This window comes from Acinonyx jubatus, chromosome C2, assembly GCF_027475565.1.
Source record: "Acinonyx jubatus isolate Ajub_Pintada_27869175 chromosome C2, VMU_Ajub_asm_v1.0, whole genome shotgun sequence".
Taxonomy (NCBI): Eukaryota; Metazoa; Chordata; class Mammalia; order Carnivora; family Felidae; genus Acinonyx; species Acinonyx jubatus.
The window spans coordinates 57,316,513-57,341,949 of NC_069384.1; the positions used below are offsets into that span (position 1 = coordinate 57,316,513).

At 42.9% G+C, this 25,437-nt stretch overlaps 1 protein-coding gene across 5 annotated transcripts in view; it reads left to right on the forward strand.

Annotated features, from left to right (window-relative positions):
• Positions 1-25,437, forward strand: part of PLCXD2 (phosphatidylinositol specific phospholipase C X domain containing 2) — a 50,581-nt gene that overhangs the window by 13,898 nt on the left and 11,246 nt on the right. For all 5 annotated transcript variants that reach the window (XM_053220837.1, XM_027077692.2, XM_053220838.1 and 2 more), the window contains 2 exons: positions 17,372-17,832; positions 23,051-23,292. In XM_053220837.1, the coding sequence (XP_053076812.1) occupies positions 17,372-17,832; positions 23,051-23,292 (703 nt within the window). The remainder of the gene's footprint in view (positions 1-17,371; positions 17,833-23,050; positions 23,293-25,437) is intronic.

Below are 25,437 nucleotides of genomic sequence, written 5' to 3' on the forward strand. Positions count from 1 at the left end.
TTACCTCACCTCCCAGGGCCAAGGAAAAAGACCAGCCCTCTCCTTGGGCAAAGTTACATTCTTTTTCCTACACAACAAAGTTGTTTCAGAATTGAATGAGATATACCTGCAATGTGCTTAGAATGTTGCTTAACACAAAATAAACATGAATTTTGGATACACAGCTATGTTAGTAATAAGCCTTTTTGATTGTCTAATGTATACCTAGCATCATACTGGATACTATAGGAAATCTTTGAAACATAGGTGTAGTGTATAATCTTGTAGGAGAGATACTAAGGTTCAAGTAAAGCAAATGAGAGCAGAATGTGGTGAATGCAACAGTAAAGAAGTAAGCAAAGTGTGCTAGGGACAAAGTGTGGAAGGGAACAGGTACTTGCAGATGGGGTTTAAGCTGCCCTGGGAGGACACCTGGGAGCTGGTGGAGGATGGGGAGGATTTTGATATGGGAAAGAGGGGCATCCTAGACACAGAGAACCAAAGGAATGAAATCAGAGATGGGAAAACAAGGGTACCTTCAGGGGACAGAGAAGGAGTGACAGAAGGAGGTGGGAGAGGACTGGGCAGACAGACTTAAGGCAGATTGAGAGAGGTTTTCAGTGTGGTGTGGAGCACTTCATGCTTTATCTGGCAGACTGTAGCAAGCCAGTGGCAATTTAGGAACCAGAGAAAACCCTGAAAGAAAATGCAATCCCTTTTCATAACTCCAGTCTTTGTACCCGCTCGTTCCTCTATCATCACACATCACAGCCTCCCTCCCGACAGCCCCCACTTCACTTGGCCCAAGACAACTCCTCCTGCAAGAAACAGCTCAGTGTCATTTCTGTGCACACCTCCATTAGGGGACGCATTGTATGCCATTGGGACTGCTTACCTGTCTTTCCACTACACACGGCAGTGTTTTGTCACCTCTATATACTCAGTGTTTGGTTCAGAATAAGTACCTTGTGCAAATAAAAAGGAGGAGCCAAAGAGAGGGAGATGGAATTTGGAAATATCTACAGAAAATTTAAGGAAAAAGAACACATATTTCTAGCTAATTTAAGGAGAAACTAGGACACAAAGAGAAAGTAGAAATACCTAAGGTAAGACAAAATCTTGTAAGTGCCTAGCAAAGTCCTCTCAGGGTATCCCAAGGCTTAATAAGATGAGATGAGATGAGATGAGATGAGATGAGATGAGATGAGATGAGATGAGATGAGATAAGATAACATAAAATAAAATTAAATTAAATTAAAATAATAGAAGAATTTATATAACACGTATAAAGCATTTACTAGGTGCCTGAGATTGCTGCACTTGATTGATGTAAACCTGGTTAAGCTTTACAACCCAGTGATGCAAGTACTATTATCTCCATTTTACAAATGAAGAAACTTGAAGTTCAGAGAAGTTAAGCAAATTGCCACAAAAGTCCTGATAACAGTGCTAGAGCCGTAAAAACTAGATCTTGCCAAATCCATTTAAGTGCTCTTGAGTAAAAGACATTTATGGAGATGGAGATTGACCCAGTGCTGGACTGCAACTTCACTTCCTCTTGTTGGTGGTAATAAAGAACAGTTTTCTTTTCATCTGAGGCGTTTGTTGCCATGCCAGGACTCTAATGCCTGAGTACCCATGAGGATGGTTGTGTTTGAAAGACTGCCTGCTAACCTGTTCTGGCTGAACAAGCCACATCTTTTTTTTTTTTTTTTTTTCAAGACCAAACATCTAGGAGACTTTTTATTGACTCAGAACAGAAGCAGCCCAGTGGTTTAAGTGGTCTGTGTAGTAATCGCCCAGCAAGGTTCCAGCAGAGAAAAAAATCTTTCTGCCTTGATACCAAAAGATCAGCAGAGGCTTTGAGCATGTGTGTAAGCTTGTCAGGACACTCATCTTCCAGAGTGGGGTGTGTTTTCATTCACTTTCCCTGCTGTGTGTAATGTACAAATCTCCTTTAAACCTATCATTTCATGTAATTTAGACTGCTACTTGTTGGATTTCTCCTCCTCCCTTTTCCCTTTCCTCTGTCAGAGTGCCAAGCTTAGTCTTTCATTTACAGGACAGAGAAAAAAACCCTCGTTCCTGAGGGGACCTAGCCGAGGAGCTTCCCTGGATCGTGACCATTCTGCAGTTTGTCAAATGAATCTTAAAATAACCCTGCCCTGTGAAAAATTTCAGCCGAGCTAAGTGACAATGAAGGTGTTTTTTTTAAAGTCCCCACAATAAATTTCATAAAGATGTCCCACAGAGCCATCAAACGCCAGTCTTTGGAGTGAAAGGAGCTGTCACATAAAGGTTGAACAAGAAGTGAGCTACTGGCCAGTGTGTTCAATGTGCAGATCCACCGCTAGCCAATCGCAAGATGGGAAAATGAGGACCTCCACCTGTGTGAAGGGGAATTTCTCCAGCAACTTCACAAAATGCTCAGATGAGCCAAACATAAATAAAAGACCACCCCTCAGGCTTGTATTGATTTGCTTCTTGCAAATATGATGAGTCAAGTCCATAAGCACATTTTCTGCTTAAGTATAGGCAGTATGAAAGAAACGTATCTTATTGCTTTGCAATGATTAATAATCCTTGTTAAAATAGGGTCACGAATTCCGTTAGTGAACTGTTACTAAATTGGAATCATCCGGTTCTTAAGGAAGAAGAGATCCTAAGGCTCATTTGACCCACCTTCCTAAATTTGCAAATGGAGCGACCAACCTCCAGTGTGAATTTGCAACGTGAAGTTCACACAAGTAATCAGAGCAGAACCAGCACTGGGATTGAAAGCTCTGAGCTGAGGAACTACAAAGAAAATGTTTCCTCAACTGAGAGAAGGTTACAGTGCCCTCGTGTGTCCCTACATAGAAATTATTCATGTCTTTACAAAATAGAGAGTCACTTTAATCTCTCCTTCAAGTTCCTGCATTGGGATGAGGGCAGGTATTTAGCACTAAAAACAAACCCTGCGATCACCATGTTTTCAGAAGTAAATATGCAGTGCATTTGACTTATTTAATCATTAAGGATATGGAAGCAACAATATCCCTAGAGCCGCTTTGTGTGGATTCTTGTTGAACAGACTCGGATTTCTGTCCCAGGCCACTTGAGATCTCTGTAGCCCTGAACTTAGTTGCAAAACCAGCCTGTCCCTCAGTTCCTCATCTGTAAAACGCTGGTAATCACTGCCCTGCAGGATTGTGGCAGAGATGAAAATGTTGTGGGATTTTTTACCTCAATCCCCGGGGTTCGTGGTCTTGCCACTTGGAAGAATGAAGAAAGAGGTGGACACAAAATGAGCAGCAGGCAAAAGTTTATTAGAGTATAAGATTAGAAAGGAAGAACAGTAAGAAAGCTCTCTTTACAGAGAGGGGGCATTTGAAAGTGAGTGCCCACCGATAATAGGAAAGGGTCCTTGTTTTATAAGGTTCTGGTCATCCCCACCCCCCCAACTTCTCCCTTGTTCCTTCTCACATTTTACCTTTATTGGCTGGATAACTAACTCTAGGTGCTGGGTTGTCCATTCCTGATTGGCTTGTTTCCATTGTATGAGGGACGGTCTAAGGCCACATCATTCCTTGTGGGTCATAGGTTTTATGGTCTACTCATTTTTAGTCAGGTCTTTTGTCAAATTCCTGAGAGAAATCTGGGGGGAGTAGGTGGTCTCTGTTACATTCTTAAGAGGAACCTTATGCCTGAGGGGGTTTGCTGTGGTCAGACACTCCCAGCATTGTTCCAAAATACGTGTTTTTCCCCACCCAGGACCTCAGGTCCTATCCTTTCCCTCTCTGCCTACTGAATCCTATCTTTTCCTATCATAAAATGAGATCGTGTAAGCAAAATGCCCAGCTGGACATTTGGGTACATAATAAATACTCGGCAGATTGAAGTAGTTGTTATTGTCAGACGTGAGCCCTTACCAGGGATCACCCGCCGAGTACATGACGAAGGAATGGAATGCAAATGCTGGGGAGGTCAACAGATTGTCTTTGGGATACTTTTAGCTCTCTGATAAAGAGGTTTGCATGAGCTCCAGGGGCAGAGGGAAAAGGAGTTAATTTTTAAAGAAATATGTACTCGATACATGATTCGTCCAAAATAAATTCTTCCTTCAGATGGGGAAATTTAAATGGAACTAGGCCAAATGGCTCTCCCATAGGTGAAATTTCTTTCAGAGATAACATCTGGTCCCTGGCACCAAGGGTCCAGCAATCAAAGAAAAAGTTTCTACTCTGAAAAAAGGTCTGAAAATTGGATTTATTTATGTCATTGACCCAGTTCTTTTCGAAGTCTTTATTTTTTGAGAGGGGTAACTATATTGAAATCAATAAGAGCAGAGGTGAAAAACAATAGCTGGATGAATTCATCCTTTGATTTTATTTTGCCTTAACTGTTTATTTGGTGAAACAAACTATCTCAGCCTAACTGTTGGGCAGAACTGCTATAAATCAAGTTCTTGCCCCAACGAGCGAAGGTTCCTTCCTCCCTCCAGTAATTCTCACAACCATCCTTTTCATACACGTGGGAGGGAGATATCATTACGTACACTACAAGGAGACTTGACTTTTTTTTTTAATTTTTCTTATGTTTATTTATTTTTGAGAGAGAGGGAGACAGAGTGTGAGCCGGTGAGGGGCAGAGAGAGAGAGGGAGTCACAGAAGCCGAAGCAGGCTCCAGGCTCCGAGCTGTCAGCACAGAGCCCGATGCGGGGCTCGAACCCATGAACCGTGAGATCATGACCTGAGCTGAAGTCAGACACTTAACCGACTGAGCCACCCAGGTGCCCCGAGACTTGACTTTTAATTGTTAGTGGAAGTGCAGAGTCTGGCGATTCTGTCTGTACCTTTCAGGAGCTTGTTGGAGAATTGAGAGAAATAGTCCAATAGTAGGTGAGCCGGAAAGGTGGTGGGGTGAAGGAACACGTCACCTATGCATTGATCCTCGATCTTTTTTGTCCTTACATCACTGGAGAAAAGGAAAGGAAAGATTGGGCTGGCCTCTGTTTTCTAAATGCTTATTCTAGATACCATTGTCCCTGGGAGGTTTCCTTAGATGATGGCACTCCAAGAACAGATAAAAGGCTGCTCAGAGCTTGCAAGCCTCGCCCCTGGGGTCGTTCATCCTTTCTGGGAATCCGGTGCCTTTAAAGAAGGCAAATGCACACACGAAGCCAAGGCATTTATTATTTATGGGCAGCTCATCGAGCTTACCTCTGTCTGTGGAGGAACAGAATGGAAGCGTGTGAGTCCCAGCAGTGAGACAACATGCTCAGCAGCACCACGCAGCAGGAAGCAGCATGCTCAGCCACATGCGCAGCGGTGCCACGTCAGCTCCAGAATGCTCTACTCTGCACGGTTGCAGTGCTCTTCTGGGCAGTGGCAAGCTTGAGCTGGACTCGCCTTGTGGTCGTAAATCCTTAGTCAACTAACAGAAAGGTATTCCCTGACTCACACTTGCAGCCTCCTATTTGTATGGATTAATTGAACAGTATATCGTGTGGCTGCTCTCGTGACCTCAGTAGCATTTGTGAAACTCGCTCTTCCTGGCGTTTGTCTCCTTTTCTGCATTGTGCTCTTGTGTCTTGATACATTGCCTTTCTCCGTAGAATGGCCCTAAAATTTATACATCTTGCTTTTATGGATGCTTAACCTTGCTAGCCCTGTGGTAGGGTTTTAATTCCAGCATACTTAAGAAAAGACTTTTCGTAAAGGGATCTTTTTGAAGACCATCTCAATCAGAGAGAAGCCTCCTCCTGCTTTCCCGCCTTCTCCCACCTTCATGTGGCACCACCCCCACTCCCCAGCCAGGTGTACCCCTGCCTGCAGACTCCAGCCCAGGCAGGGTGCGAGAGGCAGAGAGGGACAGTCCCGCGAAGGGGAGCCCTGCTGTGACAGGGCCATAAGCAGGGCTGGACAGAGACACGGTTTGCTTTGAGCAGCTTAATAGTGCAGCACCCCTTCACTGTCTCGTTAAACCCTACTGGTTCTCGACTTAGAGAAAAAGGCAGAACTGAGACGGTACCACACTTTTGAAAACTCCCTATTAGGTTTGTTCCCTCCCTGAGTCTCCCTTGAGCCCTGCAGCCCCTGTGATTCCCTCTTTGTTCCCCCTTCGGATTCCCAGCCTTCCTCCGGGCCTCCCACCCTCCTGTCTCCCTTTCCTCAGCAGAGCCCTTCAGGGCCTTCCAAGTTTCTGTCTCCAAGCTCGCGCGTCCCACCCCCGCTTAATACTGCTTCAAGTGTGTCTGAAGCCGTTGGTGCCCAAGATGAATATTTCAGCTGTGCTTAGCAAACAAAAGATACCACAGTTACCAGGACTCACTCTGCTTAGAGGAGAGTATGTATTAAAAAGGACCTTTTTTTCCTTATCACATGTTCATATTCGAGATAAAGAGTTTACTATGTGCACTAAAAAGAGCTTTTCTTTCTCTCTCTCTCTTTCTTTCTTTTTAAAAAAATCTTGCCTATTTTATAAGAAGTCACTGGTAAGAACCTGTGTCATCTGGCACCAAATTTGCAGTTTACCCAAGGTCCCCTGTGGACTGGTCCCTTCAGCTCCCGCTCTGCTGGTGCACCCGTCCACATGGCTGTCCCTGGGAGCCCACAGTCCTGACAGAACTGGCTGTCATGAGTCAGGAAGATGCCAGAGAAGGAGCTGAACGGACATCCACAGAAAGAGCTGAACAGTAAGGGATCTGGAGTCCAGTTGAGCCAATGATCTCTGAAGGACCAGAGGGGTCCCTCGTATTCCTTGTCACCATCTGAGTCTGAGAGTGGACACTGGTGCTAAGGGAGTGAGTAGTTCCTAAATAGCTCTTCTTTCTAAACTTGGCCTTGCTGATAAGTTCCATGTGCATACTGAGGTGTATGTTTAGCCATTTCTAAAATTAAGTAGTGGTGTCTCCAATCCTTCAGATTCTGTGTGTCTCCCCCCTCTCTCTACCCCTCCCCCACTCATGCTCGCTCGTGCGCTCTCTCTCTCTCTCTCTCTCAAAAAGAAACATAAAAAAAATTGTATGAAGAACAGAGTCATCTGGGTTCTAGGTAAATCAAGGCATAAAATCCTCTTATTTTCTCAGAAAAAATTTAACCCTTTAAAATGACTTAACAAAGCATCCGACTCTTGATTTTGGCTCAGGTCATGATCTCATGGTTTGTGAGTTTGAGCCCCATGTCAGGCTCTGCACTGACAGCGCAGAGGCTGCTTGAGATTTTCTCTCTCTCTCTCTCTCTCTGCCTCTCCCTCCCTCTCTCAAAATAAATAAATAGACTTAAGAAGATAAAAAAAATATATTTAAAAAATAAATTAATTGGGGGCGCCTGGGTGGCTCAGTCGGTTAAGCGGCTGACTTCGGTTCAGGTCATGATCTCGCGGTCCGTGAGTTCGAGCCCCGTATCGGGCTCTGTGCTGACAGCTCAGAGTCTGGAGCCTGTTTCGGATTCTGTGTCTCCCTCTCTCTGACCCTCCCCCGTTCATGCTCTGTCTCTCTCTGTCTCAAAAATAAATAAACGTTAAAAAAAATTTTTTTTAAAAAATAAATTAATTAAATAAAATGGCTTAACAAGGCACCAGGCTGTCATCTCTGAACCTCAGAGATGGACAGACAGTACCTGGAGGAGCCATTCAGCTGGGCCTCTCAGGTGCTGATCCCAGTTCCATTTGGGATCTGTTCTCTCTTCCTTTCCTCCTTAAGAGATGGGAGAAGATTAGTCTCTTTCTTTGGCTTAAACACGTAATATCTTTTCCCTTTTTAAAGTATGGTACTGCTTCTCTTCTGCTGTTTGCACTTTGGGTCTAGTTGAGCCTATATTCTTACCCAGAAGCCTTCTGGTCGTATGAATGACGTAGCTCTGTTACAATAGAGTGTAAGCAAGGTTGTGGTCTTTTGCATTTGGGTATCCTTAATATCCTTTAGTTCTTGCTGTTTGGGGAAGGGGAGGAGTCTTCCTTGCAGCTCAGATCTTATTAACTTGCCCTGGACATTTTTTTTAGCATCTGTATTTTACCTTAATTTGGCAAAATTAATTTGGCATTCAGTGCCATTTTCTGCAGCATCAGCTCCAATGGGTAACTGGGTAAACAACTGCATCTGTTTTCTTGCAAGCTGCCTGCATTACTCTGGCCTCACTTGACAGGGTATAGGCTAATAATCAGGGAAAGAACATGTAAATGACAAACCATGTGACCCAAAGTTCAAACTGAGATAAAATAGACAAGCCCTAATTGAACATTCTGACATTCCTAATAGACAATGCGTACACTTTCAATATACGTTTTAAGAGCAAGCTCGCAATGGACCAGACTGTCTTAGGTGTCGATAGAGATGATACGATTAAGTCCTGATAAAAGTCTGGAGTTTACGTGGAGTTTAGATGGCACCTTAAAAAATGAGCTCAAGATAATAATTGTCTTTAAAAGAAATTTTGCGTAATAATTATTATGTTTATTTGAAGCTCTCTGTTGATATTAGTAAAAATACTTCCCATGAAGTGGTGCCTTTTTTTTTCGATTCTTAAAAGCATACTTTTCGAAGTAATTGTAGCATGGTGTCTTTTTCCTCCTGAATAAGAAGTTTATCTGGATTTCATCTCAGATGGGCCAATTTTAGTGTCAGCATATACACACAAACATGTACATAAAAGCTTTGGTAACTGTGAGACATTAGTTCCAAACATCCCTACCATGACCCCGCTATGAAGGCTCACTGGCTAAATGTTTGCTGTAACAACTTGTAAATTCATTTCACCTGGAATTCACGAGTCAAAATCCCCTCAGAATGAATTCACTCATGTAGGCTGGCAAACACCTTGAAGTTGCAGGGATATCCAGGCGAGAAGATGGAGAATGTTGTTATCCATGGCTTAGCGGCTCACCCAGCAGGCTTGAGTTATGTGGATGTGCTCTCCACTTCCCATGTCGGTGAGAATGTCTTCTAAGACAGTGAAAAGCCTATGAATAAAACAGGTGAGCCCAAGAGGCCTGAAAAGCCCATACATGCAAAGAAAATTAGGAGGTGATGAAGCATATTGAGAGAGGCAAATTAACATCAACTTGGTCATGCCCCTGTGCCTAGGAACTATGCATCAATATTTTCAAATGTGTAAGAAAATATGGAGAAACTTCTGAAAGTATTGTTGATTCTGGTATTTGGTGTTTAAACTATATTATGGAAAAATTCTTTTCTTGGATGGGTATCTCAGCGTTTGAGTGTTGCCGCAATGTTTGTGAACACTGATGGGTCGGGAAGGCATTGCCGTTTTTTCCGTTTCAAATAATAGAAAGAGGCTGGATTTGTTTTTCTGTACTTGTTTTAGTACAGAAATCTCTTGAGGATGTCTAATGCTATGATGTTAAAAATAGAAAGTTCAAGAATAAAGAATATCCTTGGAACTTCCTCTCCTATACTTTCAAATTCTGTAGTCAGTGTGTTTATTTATTCCTGAGTTATTTACATGGGAGCAGACTAGAGATAATTTATTATTTTATGTTTAGTGCCAGCTTACACTTAAACTGTAAATATGATGATCTGAACTTCCTCTTTTTGGTGTTGGTTCTGGATGTAACCTAAAATAAATCAGTTCAACTGCTAATTTCATTTTTCCTATTCAACCGCCACAGTAGATCCTGAATATAAAATGTTTAATGAAGTTTCACAACATTATTTAAAAACCAGATAATATCATCCAAGTGGAAGATGACACAAATTCTTTAATAGTGAAATAATAATAATGATATGTTTGGGCTCATTCTGTTGGCCAGGGACTCTTCCAAATGCTTACCTGAGTTAATCATCTAACCTTAACCACAAACCATTTATGTTGGTACTGTTGTTATTTCCATTTCACAAATGAGGAAACTGAGGCACAGCACTTCAGTCCCATAGCTAGTAAGCAGTAGAGCCACAATTATGAACTTAGGCAACCTGGCACCAGACCCCATGCTCTTACCCACTGTGGTCACTCTCCATCTAGCTTATTCAGAGCTATGGTAATTCATCAAGTTGGGTCTCAGGACTGAACATTCCTCTTGCTCAGTTGGTACCTTGTAAATGTCAAGTCTAGGTCCTTTGGGGCTGAGGAGGCAGAGAAATTACTTGTTGAACTTGGAGATGCCTAGTGGGAATATTCAGAAGATAACTGGACAAGAGGGAATTGAGTTGGTTCCCAATTTATGAGTGTTCTGGCAGCAGGGAAGAGAACCTTCCAGTACTGGGGCAACTTATGGATGGATGTCCATAGAGAAACAGTCGCTGGAGGCATTGAGAGACATGCCGGTTAAGGATAAGAAGAGGTGCAGGGCCAGAGGTCCAGCCTGGACAAGTCAGATGTCCATTTAGCTACCAGAGAGTTCAGTCTAGAGTGATATTTCTCAGCCTTTTGTTTTTTTATCACTTAAGGAATCTCTTTAGCCATTTCTATCCTGTTTACCACTCCCCCTCCACACACAATGATATTTTAATACCACAGGTATACTGTATATCTGTTGAAGTACTGTGTTGCTTTATACATAAAAAGAGTGGGATTTTTTTCATCCCCCAAGAACTGATTTCTGTCCCCTGGGACAGAATGTTACCCCATTGAGAACACATAGCCTAGAGGCACCGAGAGAGACATTGAATGGTGTGTGGTGGGAGTATGGGTTTCAGTAAACCAGCTTGGAGGGGGCTAATGGGCTTCAAAGTTAGAAGGGCTCACCAAAGGCGAAGTAGTATCTAGGGGGTGGGGGGGGAGAGATTTTCTTAAATATGTGAGGTCAGAAGTTCTTTGTCATGGGGTCACCATCCCCACTTCCCCAGTGCCACCCAGAGATGTGATAAGGCGTTTCTTTTTCTCCTACTATTCACTTAACTCTCGTCTCAGTCTTCCTTCCGTGGCTGTAGGTCACCGTGTAATCTGAATTACCATTGTGTTTTAATGAAATGTATCATTTCAGGGTGTGTGGTTTGAATTTCCTATTTTATGTAGAGACCAGCTTCCCAAGAAGCTTGCTTTAAATTCCTTTTAATTAAGTGAATTCAGGAAAAAAAAAAATGGCTGCTACTCCAAATTGCAAGAAATGGGTAATGAAAATGCTGTAACTAAAAACTGCTGTGTGCTCAGTTGAGATCTAGTACTTCCGAACTAACAAACCTCAAAAAGAATCAAGTAGCAACTGGTATTCCAGATGAAGAGCAAACTGGTTGTCCCTGGTGCCCAGAAGACCAGCTCATTTTCTTGGACCTGTTCTCTTCGACAATCTTGTAACCTAATGCTATCCAGGAGAAAATAACATTGAGCACACAGCTTGCTAACTCTTCCCATTCAGATCTCTTTCCTCATGATTTTGCTGCCACGATGACTTTATTCCGAACTCTGTAACCCAGCCCCTATCTCAAAGGCCCTTATTAACCTTACATAACCTCATTGAATCACTTACTAGAAAGCGTGGTAAGGAAAGTTACGTTCTCCCTCATATTTTTCTTCTTCACAAACAAACAGTGGTTATCCAACTGATCAAAAGGCAGGAAGTAGGAATTCCTGGAATGAAAGATATGGTGAAGAAAGCTTCTACCAAGATATGGGAAAGGCAGTCCGCCCGATTATTATTTGAAGATTTGGAAGTGCTAGAAGACCAATGGGACAAGGTGATCCCAGAAGTCAGAGAGCTTGTTGGGAAAAGAGGACCTGCTATTTATGGCAGCAGGTGTCAAGCCTGGGTGCACAATAGAATCACTTGGGGGGTTTTCCAAGTTTTCCATTCTCAACGCCCACCCCAGAGAAATTCTGACTCAATGGGTCTGGATTGGGTCTTGGGCACTGTTGTGTTTAAAAGCTCCCTGAGAGGATTCTGATGTGTACCCCCTGATTTAGATTTTCAAAGTGTTTTCACATACTTTAGCCAGGGTTTTGTACACCTAAAAACAGGAAAGGGAAACATTTGTAATGCCTGTTGATTGTATAAGGGAACACTAGGAGAAAGAGTAGTAATTGTGAAAATGCAAGGTGAGCAGAAAAGAATTTTCCAAATATTGGACAAAAAAGCCTCACCTTTGTAGGGCTAATGTTAGAGATGCTAGCAGTCCATTGAGTGCAGAACATGAAAGAGGAGCTTGTGTGGCCACATTTCTTGCTCTGTGTAGACTGTTCCTGAGATGACAACAAAATCCCCTACCCAGAGTCTGAAAATAGTCATCTAATATTTGATGTCTGGTAGTTCCTAAACCTTATTGAGTCCACTCTATAAATCAGAAGTATGGGAGCAAAGAAGAAAAACATTTGTTGATAGTCAAGACGTATGTTAGAAAAGATCATGTTAATATTTCCAAGTCCATTTTGGGCGGTGCACATGATCTGCATGTATAGGCAGAAGACATGTCCCAACTGTGACCTTCACAGCTTTCAAATAGTTATAAGTAACAATTCCACACATGAAAGTGGCAATTGACAACCTTGGTTATAGCTGAAGGAGAAGTAGAGCCAACACGGGGCTCTCCCATTGGGGGGAATAGAAGTCAAGTCACAAGGAGGCAGAAGAAAAGTAAGTTGTGATCAGAAAGTAAGAATTCAGAAAGTAAGATACTGAATTTTAAGATGTTAGAAATGGGTGATGACAAAGCTTAGGCTGTGACCAAGAGAGAGAGTGGCAGCTCCTGTGAACAAAGTAAAAGCTAAGCTGTTGTCTCCATGTCCACCAATAGATGAAGAGGGACAGCACTTCAGGTGCAGAAAAGAAAATCTTCCAGACCCTAAATATTTAAGATGAGGACTTCCAATTAATTACCCCTCCTCCCTCCAGTTTCTAACTCACAGAGCATGGCTAGTAAGAAGAACAATAGCTCAGCACTTCTACATGTCAGCATTGTTCCAAGCACACCGTACCCATTCCAATATTCACGAGTTTTGTGACAAGAGGCACTATTAAGCCCATTTCACAGATGAGAAAACAGAAATAGGGTAAGCAGCTTATCCATTATGGGCTACAAATGCTGGGGAGAAGCTATAGACAGGGTTAGGTGAGAGAATATTTTACGGAAAGTTAAGTTCAGCTAAAGAAGCGGACTAAGTCCAGGAGAAGGCCTGCCTATCCATGGATATTGGACACCAACAGATGCCAGGCTTCGTGTAGAGACCTGGTGAGAAAGGAGTCTAAAATAATGCACAGGGATCATAGTGAAGAGTCCTGAACACTGGTGTTTGGAGTTTGAATCTGATTTGGAAGGGGGGAAGGAAGAAGAAAATGACATAATCAGCACTTTATCTTGACATGATTCACTTTTGAATATGAACAAACTGGAGAGAGGCTGGAATGAAAGGGATTAGGTTAGGGTCCTTTTGGTCCGCATTATATGACAGATAATGGGTATATGAGCAGGGGGGTTATCCATTGAAGGTTAAAGAAGAGGTGAGTTTGATCTATGTTGCAAAAGTCAAATACAAAGTTTTGGTAACTGGGTGGATGAAAAGAGTGAGGGAGAGGGGAGAATAGAATCCAAGGTTTCAAGTTCGAGTCACTGAACTACCGGCAGAAACTCAGAAGAGGCACTTTGAGGGGTGAGAGGAACAGCGTGAGTAGCTGGACTCTGAAAATACGCAATTTGTTGTCAGTGAGCAGGCTATCGAGGTGGGAGACAACAGGAACTTGGAAACACGTTTGGAATTTAGAATCGGAGCTTGAAACGAAGATTTTGGTGTCATCTGCACAAAGGTGCTATGGGAAACCTGGGGAATGGATGAGATCTCTGGAGGCGGCAAAGGAAGAAAATAGAGAACAGATCCTTGGAAAATACTTACATCTGGGGGCAAGGAGGAAGAGGAACCAGCAAAGGAGACAGAAGGAGAGTGGTAACAGAAGAATAGGAACATCTAGAAGTTTGCATCACAGGACACATGGGGATGGAAGGTTCCAGAAAAAAAGCTGACTTAGCAAACCCTCAGAGAAACCCAGAAAAATTAAGCCATTTGGGTTGGTTGAAAGGTTCTAAGGATCAGGAGGACAGGAGATGGCCTCAGGCGGGAAGGAGGGAGTGGAGAAAAAAGAGGCAAAGGCAGCAGGGCTGGGCAACCTTGGAGAGTTTGCGCATGAAGAAAAGGAAGACAGTGGCTGCATGGGATGAGACGTGAGGGAAAGTGCTTTGTTTCCTTCTTAAGGTAAAGGGCACCAGTTAAACCTATTTTAGAGATCGATGAGCCACAGAGAGGGATGAGTGAGGATGCATAGGTACTGTCGGTAGTTAGGCAAAAATAAGTAAGCAGCAAAAGTACTGTCCACGGCAGAAATCCCAGCAGGATGAGGTCCTAAAACTGTTTCAAACCTTATGATAAAGCAAACCAGAACTCATGGAGCTGCCGTCCTTAACTCCCACACAACAGTTCTCCAAGAAAATAAGGCCAGGGCCAATTAAACAGGTATTTCCTCCTCTTCTGGAAGAATGCATGAATTTAATGCACGCATCCCAGGGCAAAGGGGGAGAAGTAGCCATCACTATAGGCAACCTTAAAAAGTAAAATAACTTCTGTCGAGTATAGGAAGAAGAAATCTTGCTAATGAATTTGGGCTATAAAATATTAGGATTTTCTTTTTATAAGAACTGTTAGCAAATTACGTGACTTGTAAATATTCTAGTGCAGGAGAAGGGAGGGTATTTTTACCCTGTGTTTTGAAAAACAAATAGTTAAACGCACTCAGGCCTGAAGGTTACTTCACTCACTCTATATGAGGTAAAAGCTTCCTGGGGAAAAAAACAAAAAGGGTTTCTGGAAAAGCAAAAATATTGATAGTGGTTAATGAGTGATGGCTGGCTTTGATTGCTGTAGGAAGTCTAGGTAGGACAATGCTGTAGAACATTCAGCAAACAATCTGTTCCATTGTCCCATCCTTTCCTATCAAGGGGATGGAGGGGTGTGGCACTGGACATAGGATGTCAGAAAGGAAAAGAGGAATTGGAAAAGGGAACAAAGAGATAGACTCAGTGTTCCTAAGGAATGTGCACACCCTCCCTCTTCTGCGGGATGGCCTGGGTACCATGTGTGTCCCTGTGTATTCAGAAATGGTCCCTGGGGCCCCATTGCTGTCACATTGCTGCACAACCCTCGGGCATGAAGAAAAGCATTGGAGGTTGTTAGCACATCTCTGTCTGGTGGTTGAAACTGGGCTCAGCACCAAGAGAACACCAGAAGGGATTTGTCTCTTCTCCGTGCTTGGATAATGGCTATTCCCTGAGATCCAGGGAAGAATTAAGTTCAACGTGTGCCTCACACTATATTACACACTCAGTCCTGAACAGCTGGGCTGCTAGTACAATTTAAAAAGAAGAGAGAACTGGCTGTTCACCATCAATGTATAATGTATTCATAATAAATCTCTCAATGAGGAGGTATAAAGATTTCTTGTTGCTGCATAAGCCAAAGGAACAGAGCATTAGGCAAGTATCCAGTGAGTCTCATTAACAGAAACAACCAATACGGAAAATCCAGGGGGACTTGCTCCACATTTCTGTTAGTAATGGCAATTTTTTTACCTGAAATATGCTAGTAATTTTCTCGCTTGTAAAATTGACTTTGCCTAAGGATTAATAAATATGCTTTTTCTTAATAGTTACTGAATAGCCTCCATGTTCTAAAGACTGTATAACAAAACATTTCTTGCCACCTTTTTTCTTTTTTGCTTTTTTGCTTTATTTCTGAGAAGATAAAATAGTAAAGCCATCCCAGATTGATTTATTTTAAAAGAAAATGGAAATAACATATATTTAAAATTTAGTCAAGGGGAGCCTGGGTGGCTCAGTCGGTTGAGCGTCCGACTTTTGCTCAGGTCATGATCTCACAGCTCGTGAGTTCGAGCCCCGCGTCGGGCTCTGTGCTGACAGCTCAGAGCCTGGAGCCTGCTTCTGCTTCTGTGTCTCCCTCTCTCTTTGCCCCTAACCCTCTCACATTCTGTCTCTGTCTCTCTCAAAAATAAATAAACATTAAAAAAAATAATAAAATTTAGTCAAAAGAATAATTGATAATGAACCCTATGAATTAAAAAATTTTGATTCTAGGGGCACCTGGGTGACTCAGTCAGTTAAGCATCTGACTCTTGGTTTCAGCTCAGGTCATGATCTCACGGTTTATGAGTTCGAGCCCTGAGTCAGGTCTTGCACTGACAATCCGGAGCCTGCTTGGATTCTCTATCTCCCTCTCTCTCTGCCCCTCTCCTGCTCGCACTGCCTCTCCCAAAATAAATAAATAGACTTTAAAAAATTATAAATAAATAAATAAATAAATAAATAAATAAATAAATAAATAATTTTGGTTCTAAAATGGGTGGTAGTGGTTAAGAACAAAGTAAGGTCAGAACAAGGACATTCTCCTCCTACACTTTGCTTACCAAGTGCAGTCACCTATGTGGGGTCCCCAGGGTCAGAGCCAGTCACAGAGCCATCTAGCTGCTGGTAGATAGAAACCAATGACAAATGAAAGATATCTGTCAGAGATAATTTTCACACACGCACGCGCGCACACCCCCCCCCCCACGATAATTTTCACTTTAAGTTACTCCTGAAATTTTTTCATACCAGAGTTAGAACTGTGTCTGTCATAGTCACTTAGACTTTATAACAATAAGATCATCTCAGTGTCTAGGTGGATAACTACCCTCTTTTCTCGAAGGCAGAGGAATGGAACATACATTTGATCATTTAATAGCCGATTTGACTTTTTAAAATATGTGTCCAAAAAGAGGGCTGTGTTGAGTAACCTGGGTTGAGCTCTTAAAAATCATTATCTGATTTGTCAAGAAATTATTCCTACTGACTCAGATGTTTACAATAGTAAAATAGCATGTACCATAACATAAAAAATAGTATACATAATAGCAATTGTCTTCTTTAAAATTCTGCCTTTCCTGGAATTTAAATGCCTGTCCCAGAATTATCGAGATAGATGTAGGGTTTTCATCTTTGTGTCAATGGCTGCCTGAATAAAGCAGATAGGCCAGCATTAAGCCACCTTCTGTAGGAGACACGTCAGCAACCTCAGTTTGTCGTCTTAGGAATATTCTTCAGCAAACATCTTTGTTTTCCAAACATTAACTTATTTCCCCAGAATAGCTTTCCTGAAATGAAATTACTGGATCAAGTGGTATGAATATTTTAAAGCTCCTCTTTCTCAGCATGTTTCTAAGCAGCTCTCCAAACGGGTATTTATTAATTCACCTTCTGTGAGTAATATACGAGAATTACAGCCATATTCCACGCTTAACAAGCTGCTAATAAGACTACATGACTTTTATTTGTGCTTATAGCAAGCTTGGAAAGTTTTGCAAGTGTTCATTTACATTTTTTGTGCGTATTTGCTAATTTTGCGCTGTTTCCTTGTCAGCTGGCTTATTTTTCCCAGCTCCAGTCTCAACCGCTTTTCTCACCTCTGTTGCTTTGCACAGGCTCACATGATTCATTTAGCTACTGGGTAGATGAAAAGTCCCCAGTGGGGCCTGACCAAACCCCAGCCATCAAACGCCTCGCCAGGATCTCCTTGGTGAAGAAGCTAATGAAGAAATGGTCCGTGACTCAGAACCTGACGTTCCGAGAACAGCTGGAAGCTGGGATCCGCTACTTTGACCTACGTGTGTCTTCTAAACCCGGGGATGCCGACCAGGAGATCTACTTCATTCACGGACTTTTTGGCATCAAGGTCTCGGATGGGCTGATGGAGATTGACTCATTTCTTACACAGCACCCCCAAGAGATTGTCTTCCTGGATTTCAACCACTTCTACGCCATGGATGAGGCCCACCACAAACGCCTAGTTCTCCGGATCCAGGAGGCCTTTGGAAACAAGCTGTGCTCAGCCTGCAGCGTGGAGAGCATGACGCTGCAGGCCCTGTGGGAGAAGAAGTGCCAGGTAAGCGGAAACAGACATGCTTGCAAGGGCACGAACGTAAGTCTGTCTGCTTTTTATTTTATTTTTCACCTATTTTGAGAGAGAGAATGTCCAAGCAGGGGAGGGGCAGAGAGAGAGGGAGAGGGAATCCCAAGCACTGCCAGCATGGAAGCGACTTGAGGGCTCGAATTCACAAACTGCAAGATCATGACCTGAGCTGAAATCAAGGGTTGGACGCTTAACCGACTGAGCCACCCAGGAGCCCCCCCTTCTCCCTTTTCTCTATCACCAGCTGGAGGGCAGCTCACCCCAGAGCTCTTAGGCTGGGCGGCAGAGATGATTTGGAGTGTTCAATGTACACACACCGGTTCCTGGGCGCTTGTGAACTGGGATTGACACCTGCCGAGTATTTACAATTTGCTTGGCAGACTGTTCGAAGCATCTAGGTTGCCTTTGAATGGCCTGGCCAGAACCAGCGCACAACAGTGTGGTGAAATTGGACCAGTTGGTGATTACCACTTTCTTTATCTCCCATAGAATCCCATTTTCAGGCTCCTACTTCCCCTCAGGGATAGGCCGGTCCATTCTGCCTCTACCTCAATGTCAGAAAATCCCTGCATTAGCTGACAAAGCATGTAAGTGATTCGACTCAGAGGCTTAACATTTTAAAAGGCTCCCTTCACAGATTTGGGGTCATGGCTGGAGAGAGTTAAGGAAGGAAGAGCCCAACAAAGGGATCCAGGCTGGAGAGAATTCCCAGGTCCCTTAAGCTTAGTAGAGCCTCCACACTAGGCCTTGAGGAGCGTCCAGAAAAGGAATGTGGGCCTCAGATATATGCTGCTCTGATCCCACAGGATGATAGATAATGGGAGAGGGGAGCTTCGGGAAAGGTCAGCCTCCCATGTGGACTATCTTTAAAAAAAGAAAAAAAGCAAGTCCCTTTCATTCACAGCTGCTCACTTACTCATACACACACATCAACCAAAGCATCTTAAAGAGGCAGTTATTTTTGAACTTGGGGAAGAGCTTTTAATTAAAAATCAACTAAAGCTTTTTCACTTGCAAATATTTATTGAACTCCAAGTATGTGCCAAGCACCAGTCTAAGCACCTGAGATAAATTAATAAATAAAACAAAGATCCTTGCCTTTATGGGGCTTTCATTCAGGTGCAAGGAAATAGATCATAGGTCATCATCATAACAAAACCATTACAGAAAATGCTAGAAAGGGATGCAAGCAATGAAAACAGAAAGGCAAGTGTGATTAGGAGGAACCAGCGTTCTGTGGGTTGGAGGGTCGATCTCAATTGTAAATAGGTTGATCAGGGTAGACATTCGAGGGAGTTAATCGTGTGGACACTGGGGGAAGAACTTTGCCAGCAGAGGAACCAGCCAGTGCCTGACGTCTTTGAGGAGAAGCAGGGGCATGGGGCTGAAGAGCAGAGCAGTGAAGATCAGAGCCCGTGGGTGATTGGTTAGGTACTCTGGCTCTCGCTCTGAGGGAGGAAGGTTGTGAGAGGGTTCTGAGCACAGGGTGCTGTGTCCTGAATTACACGTTAATGGAGTCTCTGTGTCTGTTAGGAAGAAGCCAGGGGTAGGAGGGGAACCGGTGAGAAGAGCATTGGTAGCAAGTGGTCAGATTTGGAATCTACCAGAAGGTGGAGCCAACAAGGTTTGCTAGTGGACGGGATTCAGGGTGCAAAAGAAACAGGCTTCAAGGATGCCTCCCAGGTTTGGCCTCAGTAACTGGAGATGCCAGGTGGTTTTGCACACCTATAAAAGGGCTAAATAAACGTCTTTGACTCCACAGAGGCTAATGAGTTAACTCTTAGTATCTCTTAAAATTTCTCTAAACCACTTTTCCTCGCTGAAACTTTGTGATAGTTTGCCAAATATTTATCACACCTCTGCCCCTGAACCTACTGATATTTTTTCAGACTCAAAGGCCTAATTTGGAGAGATTTTTCTCTCAGTGGAGTCTCTCTTAACGATATGAAATAATAGTAATAACAATGTCGCCTTAACAGCTAACATTTATTGAGCCTCTCTGCTCCGTGTTTGGTACATGGATTGGCACATTTAATCCTCTCTACAGCACTATGAGGTAGGTGTTTGTTATTATCCTCATCTTATAGATGAGACTTACAGAGAGACTAAGCCTCTTGCTGGAGAGAACATTGCTAGTGAGTGGCAAGAACCAGGATTGAGTCACAGCCTGCCTGGCTCCCCAGAGTTCCCGCAGCTTCTGATGCCGTCCCAGCGCCGTTCCCTCACCTTGGTGGTTTTCACAACAAATATCGTGGGTTACTTACGCTCATAAAAACATGTTCTCCTTATCCATGAGCCCCTATTATCAGAGAGTCACAGAGAGTTAGCAGAATGGAAGAAAGGGCTAGAGACCTGTAGGAGGGCCTTTGAATTTGGGATTCAGGTAAGAACAAATCTGAGTAAAGCTAAGTTTGATAATCAGATATCTGCCATAAATATAGATTTAATACTTTGTGCCCAGGGAGTATCCTGGATGGAATGCCTTCCTGCATACGAAATCGTTTGGAAGTCTGCAAGAGTAACAGGTTATCTTCAGGAATACTGACTAGGGCGGACAGTGAATTTCTAGCAGCAGGGGGACGAGCTATCCTCATTTGCAAGTATGGGCTAATCTGTGTCTTCCAACTACCACACACCTCAAACTACAAAGGGAAGAGATTACGATGACATTATCAGAAAAAGGGAGCCTGTCATCCATTTGAATTGGAGGATCTCCCTGTTCTTCGCTTCCCGAAGTTTTCCTTGCCGTGTCTCTTCTTAACACCTAAACAGAGAGCTCACAGTCATCAGTCACCTACCCTGTGCTGGTGGTTAAACTTTAAATATTCATTATGTATTGAGCTGCCTGGCATGTAACCCCCTGAGTATTTTATCACTACAATTTAATAGCACGAAGCGTACTACCATACAGTCAAATTTCATTTACCCGGCAGTTACGTCCCAGCTCACTGATACATGTGCGTAGCAGCTATGGGTTTTGAGGTACAGTGAATTAGAAGATTTATTCTACAATGTGGCAGTATTTCGAATCTTAATGAGAAGGTGGGAGCACATAACACTCCTAAAATACAAAACGACCGATATACAATTGCAGGATAAAACTGCCCTACCTGCACTCTATGAAGAGAGGGGTTTGTAATCAATCAATTGAAAAATAGTACATAGCATAAATCTACAGCCCAGGGGCCGCCAGTAAAGGACCCATCAAAATAAGAGGAGGTCAATCAAGGAATAATTGTCAAAAGAAATTTGATTTCAAATCTGAGCCTCAAGAGAAACCCTGAACATGAATTGCTGAGCTGGAAGGGAGAGAAAAATATAGCAGGGCAATGGAGGGAGGCAGATGCGAAACACAGGCCCTGGGGCAAGAGTTACTGCCCTAGAATTCCATAGAATAAGGTTGGTTTGCTAGGTCAGCCTCCTGCTGTCAGCAGAAATTCTCCCTATAACTCTTAGGGTCAGATTGCTCAAGTCTCTTGAGGAAAGGCATAAAGCCCCTTTTGTACAATTTGTACTCCTTATACCTTTTCCAAGGCAGACTAAAGAATAGCACGGTCCTCTTATCCCCTGACACTGCTCAGGGTCCAGGCAGCTCTGAAAATGGCCTGCCGGAGAAGGGTCACACAGCCTCCCGCCTCTCCCACAGTCTATTTCCAAGGCCAGCTTTCTCCCCTTCCCCAGGCTGGAGACCCCAGCCTTCCAGCCAGCCAATTACACCGCCAGCGGGAAATCCTCCCAATCTCCCAGGCAATCTGCTTACTATGAGCCTGTGATTAACCTCATTAACACACGTGTTTACCACAGGCATCATTAGCAGTCAGTCAGACATTACTCAACACCATTAAAAACAACAAGAACAACTATTTGCCTGTTGGGTGCATCCAGCCTGGTGCGCCCTTGCTCTAGGCCCCCAGGAGCAGTTGGTCAGGCACCTTCGTCACCAGCTAAACACACTGCAAAGGAGACACACATTCATAGCCTTCCTTCTTGGGTGCCTGGGGGATTATGCTCTCGGGCTAGCTCTCTGAGGATTGCGGTCCAGGGAGTATAAACACGCTGGACATTCCTCCAGGAAGAGATTACTGGTGCCTGGGAGCAGGGGGAATCTATTACTTCTAGAAACCTAGGCAGCAGAGCTCTGAATTGGGACAATCAAAATAGCAATTCCCTGTCCCTCAGCTGCCTCTCAGAAACTAATTAATGCTGTGGCTGTGGCTTGCTAATTATTTTCAAAATCACTACCAGTCCCCAGAGGCCCCACTGGAGACCCATCGCCTCCTGGAAGTCATCCCTGCCTGGATTAGTGCCCTCCCACGCCCTCGTGGGAAGCGTTATTTCATTCAGTCAGCTCGCACTGTTGAAACTCTAGGTACTCCCAGATTAGTTCAAGGTGTTGGTCACAACCCCAGGAGTGTCAGTTTCACGAGCGTAGGAGCCATAACTTGCAGACCGCGCCAGCCACAGGGCTCTCCATCAGGGGCTCAGAGCCCCAAGGGAAGGGGCATGGGTAGAATTTAAGTAGGCTGTGAATTTGCATGGGAAAAATCTACATATTTGTTCCCTGTCACCTTTAGCTGAAAATTAGTATACTCATCGACAATGAGTGCAGGCAGTCAGCCACAGCACTATGGGCCGTACGGGTGACTTTGTCCCCACAGAAATCACAGCTATTTCCATATTACGTTTCAGTTATTTGAAATATCACTTAAATTCATCATAACTCAAAATGATGGAACTTAGTACACTTACAACAAAATACTTTTATTTAATGTATGTATTGTGAAGCACATACATTAATTTATTATAAACTTAATAATATGTTAATAGCTATATTTCAGTCTTAATAATTTCTTTTGTAATCCTATTTTATTTTAGACATTCATTTAAAACATAATCTGAGAAGGGGTTTGGGATTTTACCATACTTCTAGAGGTGTTTGTGACAAAAATAAAGCTAAGAATCTTCAAGTCATATACAAGTACTTAAACCTTTGCTTATTGATTTTTCTAAATATATGTATAATATATATAATATATAATATATTATAATTAATATAAATATAAAATATAATGATTTAATTTCTGTATGCTTGTATTCATTTGTCTTTAATCCTAGCAATCAGGACAAAGCAGGGAGTTAACACTCAGCTTGTTCATAAATTGCTCTCCTTTTTCTGTTTTGAATGTTTCAGGTTCTTATTTTCTATCACTGCCCCTTCTACAAGCAATACCCCTTCCTGTGGCCCGGAAAGAAGATCCCAGCGCCCTGGGCAAACACCACAAGTGTGCGCAAACTAATCCTCTTCTTGGAGACCACTCTGAGTGAGCGGGCCCCACGGGGCTCCTTCCATGTCTCTCAAGCGATTCTTACCCCCCGAGTGAAGACCATTGCCCGAGGCCTGGTTGGTGGCCTCAAGAACACTCTGGTTCATAGGTAAGAGTTTGCTTCCTCTAACTTGAACACTGACAGTACAGAGCCTGCTTGGGATTCTCTGTCTCCCTCTCTGTCTGCCCTTCCCCTGCTCATGCTCTCTGTCTTTCTCTCTCTTGAAATAAATTAACATTAAAAAAAAAAAATTGGGGGGCGCCTGGGTGGCGCAGTTGGTTAAGCGTCCGACTTCAGCCAGGTCACGATCTCGCGGTCCGTGAGTTCGAGCCCCGCATCGGGCTCTGGGCTGATGGCTCGGAGCCTGGAGCCTGTTTCCGATTCTGTGTCTCCCTCTCTCTCTGCCCCTCCCCCGTTCATGCTCTGTCTCTCTCTGTCCCAAAAATAAAAAAAATAAAAAAAAAAGTTGAAAAAAAAATTTTTTTGCTTCCACCCCAGAAGTAAGGTTTAAAAAAAAAAAAAAAAAAACTTGATTCTCTTTTGAATCAACAGTAAAATTGTATAGTTTGAACATTTAGAATAATGACAAAACAGAAAACCTTATATTTGAAAAATCTGTGCATTTGAGGTGGTTTGCATTAACTGTGGCCAAAGGATCTCAGAATACTTTGTTGGAATATACAGTATACCGTAACTACTCTCAGAACTTTGATGCTAAGGCAAAGCACTTTAAGCCAACAGCACTCTGTTCATTTCTGGCACGTGGACTTGCCCTGCCCTTGCAGCCGGCCCAAGTACTCACTCACTCATTTAAGAAGCATTAAGTGGGGCGCCTGGGTGGCTCAGTCGGTTAAGCGTCCGACTTCGGCTCATGTCATGATCTCGCGGTCCGTGAGTTTGAGCCCCGCGTCGGGCTCTGTGCTGACACCTCAGAGCCTGGAGCCTGTTTCAGATTCTGTGTCTGCCTCTCTCTGACCCTCCCCCGTTCATGCTCTGTCTCTCTCTGTCTCAAAAATAAATAAACATTAAAAAAAAATTAAAAAAAAAAAAAGCATTAAGTGAGGCAGCTGTGCTAGGTGCTAGGTATGCAGAGATAGCCTGCCACGGTTTGTCCCTTCCATTGTGACCATGAATCCTAAGAAGCAACTGAGGATGCTGCCTGCACTGTCACAGCTTGAAATACTTCCTCAGAGCACAATTTATTCTCACTGTACAATTAGGTAGGAGAAGCTCCAGATACTTATATACACACACACACGCACACGCGCGTGTGTGTGTGCCTATGCATACGGATATGGATAAAGGGAATGTTATAAATACATTTGGATAACAGGGCAACCGTGTTATCCAAGCTGAGGAAGTGTTGGGGTGATAAAGGATATTTACAAGACTCACTTTGGTTCCTGAGTTCCAGGTGGTAAGCACCAGCGTTTACATAGAGAAAGGTTCTTCCAAAAATGTGTCCCTGCCTGCTTGGTTCTGAGTTTGGATAGCATCATTCCAGATAACAGGAGTTTACCTGGCAGGAGTTCACATAGCAGGGAGCACCTGCACTTTTGTTTGCTGGTGAAAATTCCTATGTTGCCTTATGTTGGCCATGAACAAAACCAGAAACCTTTACTTTGTGACTCTATTAAGTTTTGACTAAATTACTTGTGCTGAACTTGGAAAAGAGAATGTCATAAACCAACGATATATCTCTGAAAGACCCAGAATTACAAACTTTCTTTTTTTATAATATATGTTTATGTATCCACACTATTTTCTGCATGCATTTGGTAAATTTATGGATTAACATTATTTATTTATTTATTTATTTATTCATTCATTCATTCATTAGTCCAACAAAGATTGAGTACTTGGGAGGAGCTAGGTCTAAAGATACAAGGTAAACAAAAGATAAATAAATAAAATACACAAGGTCAACAAAAAATAAAATAAAGATACAAGGTTAACAATATAGTCTCTGTCCTCATGGAACTTAAAGTCGATGGAAAAATAAACATGTACATTTCTATAAACATTGTGAAAATAACTATAATAAAGCCTGTACAAGGAGCTGTACTAATAAGGGAGAGGAAGTATTTAAAAATAAGGATACGTTATATCTGCATACTGTACTCAGAAAATGAATTACCTTCTTGCAGATGTTTTCATTTCATTCTTAAATTAAGCCAGCCTCCAGGTGGGCATGTTGTCTAGAGCACATTATTGTCCCCATTTCAGATGGGACTCAGTAAAGTTAAGTGACTC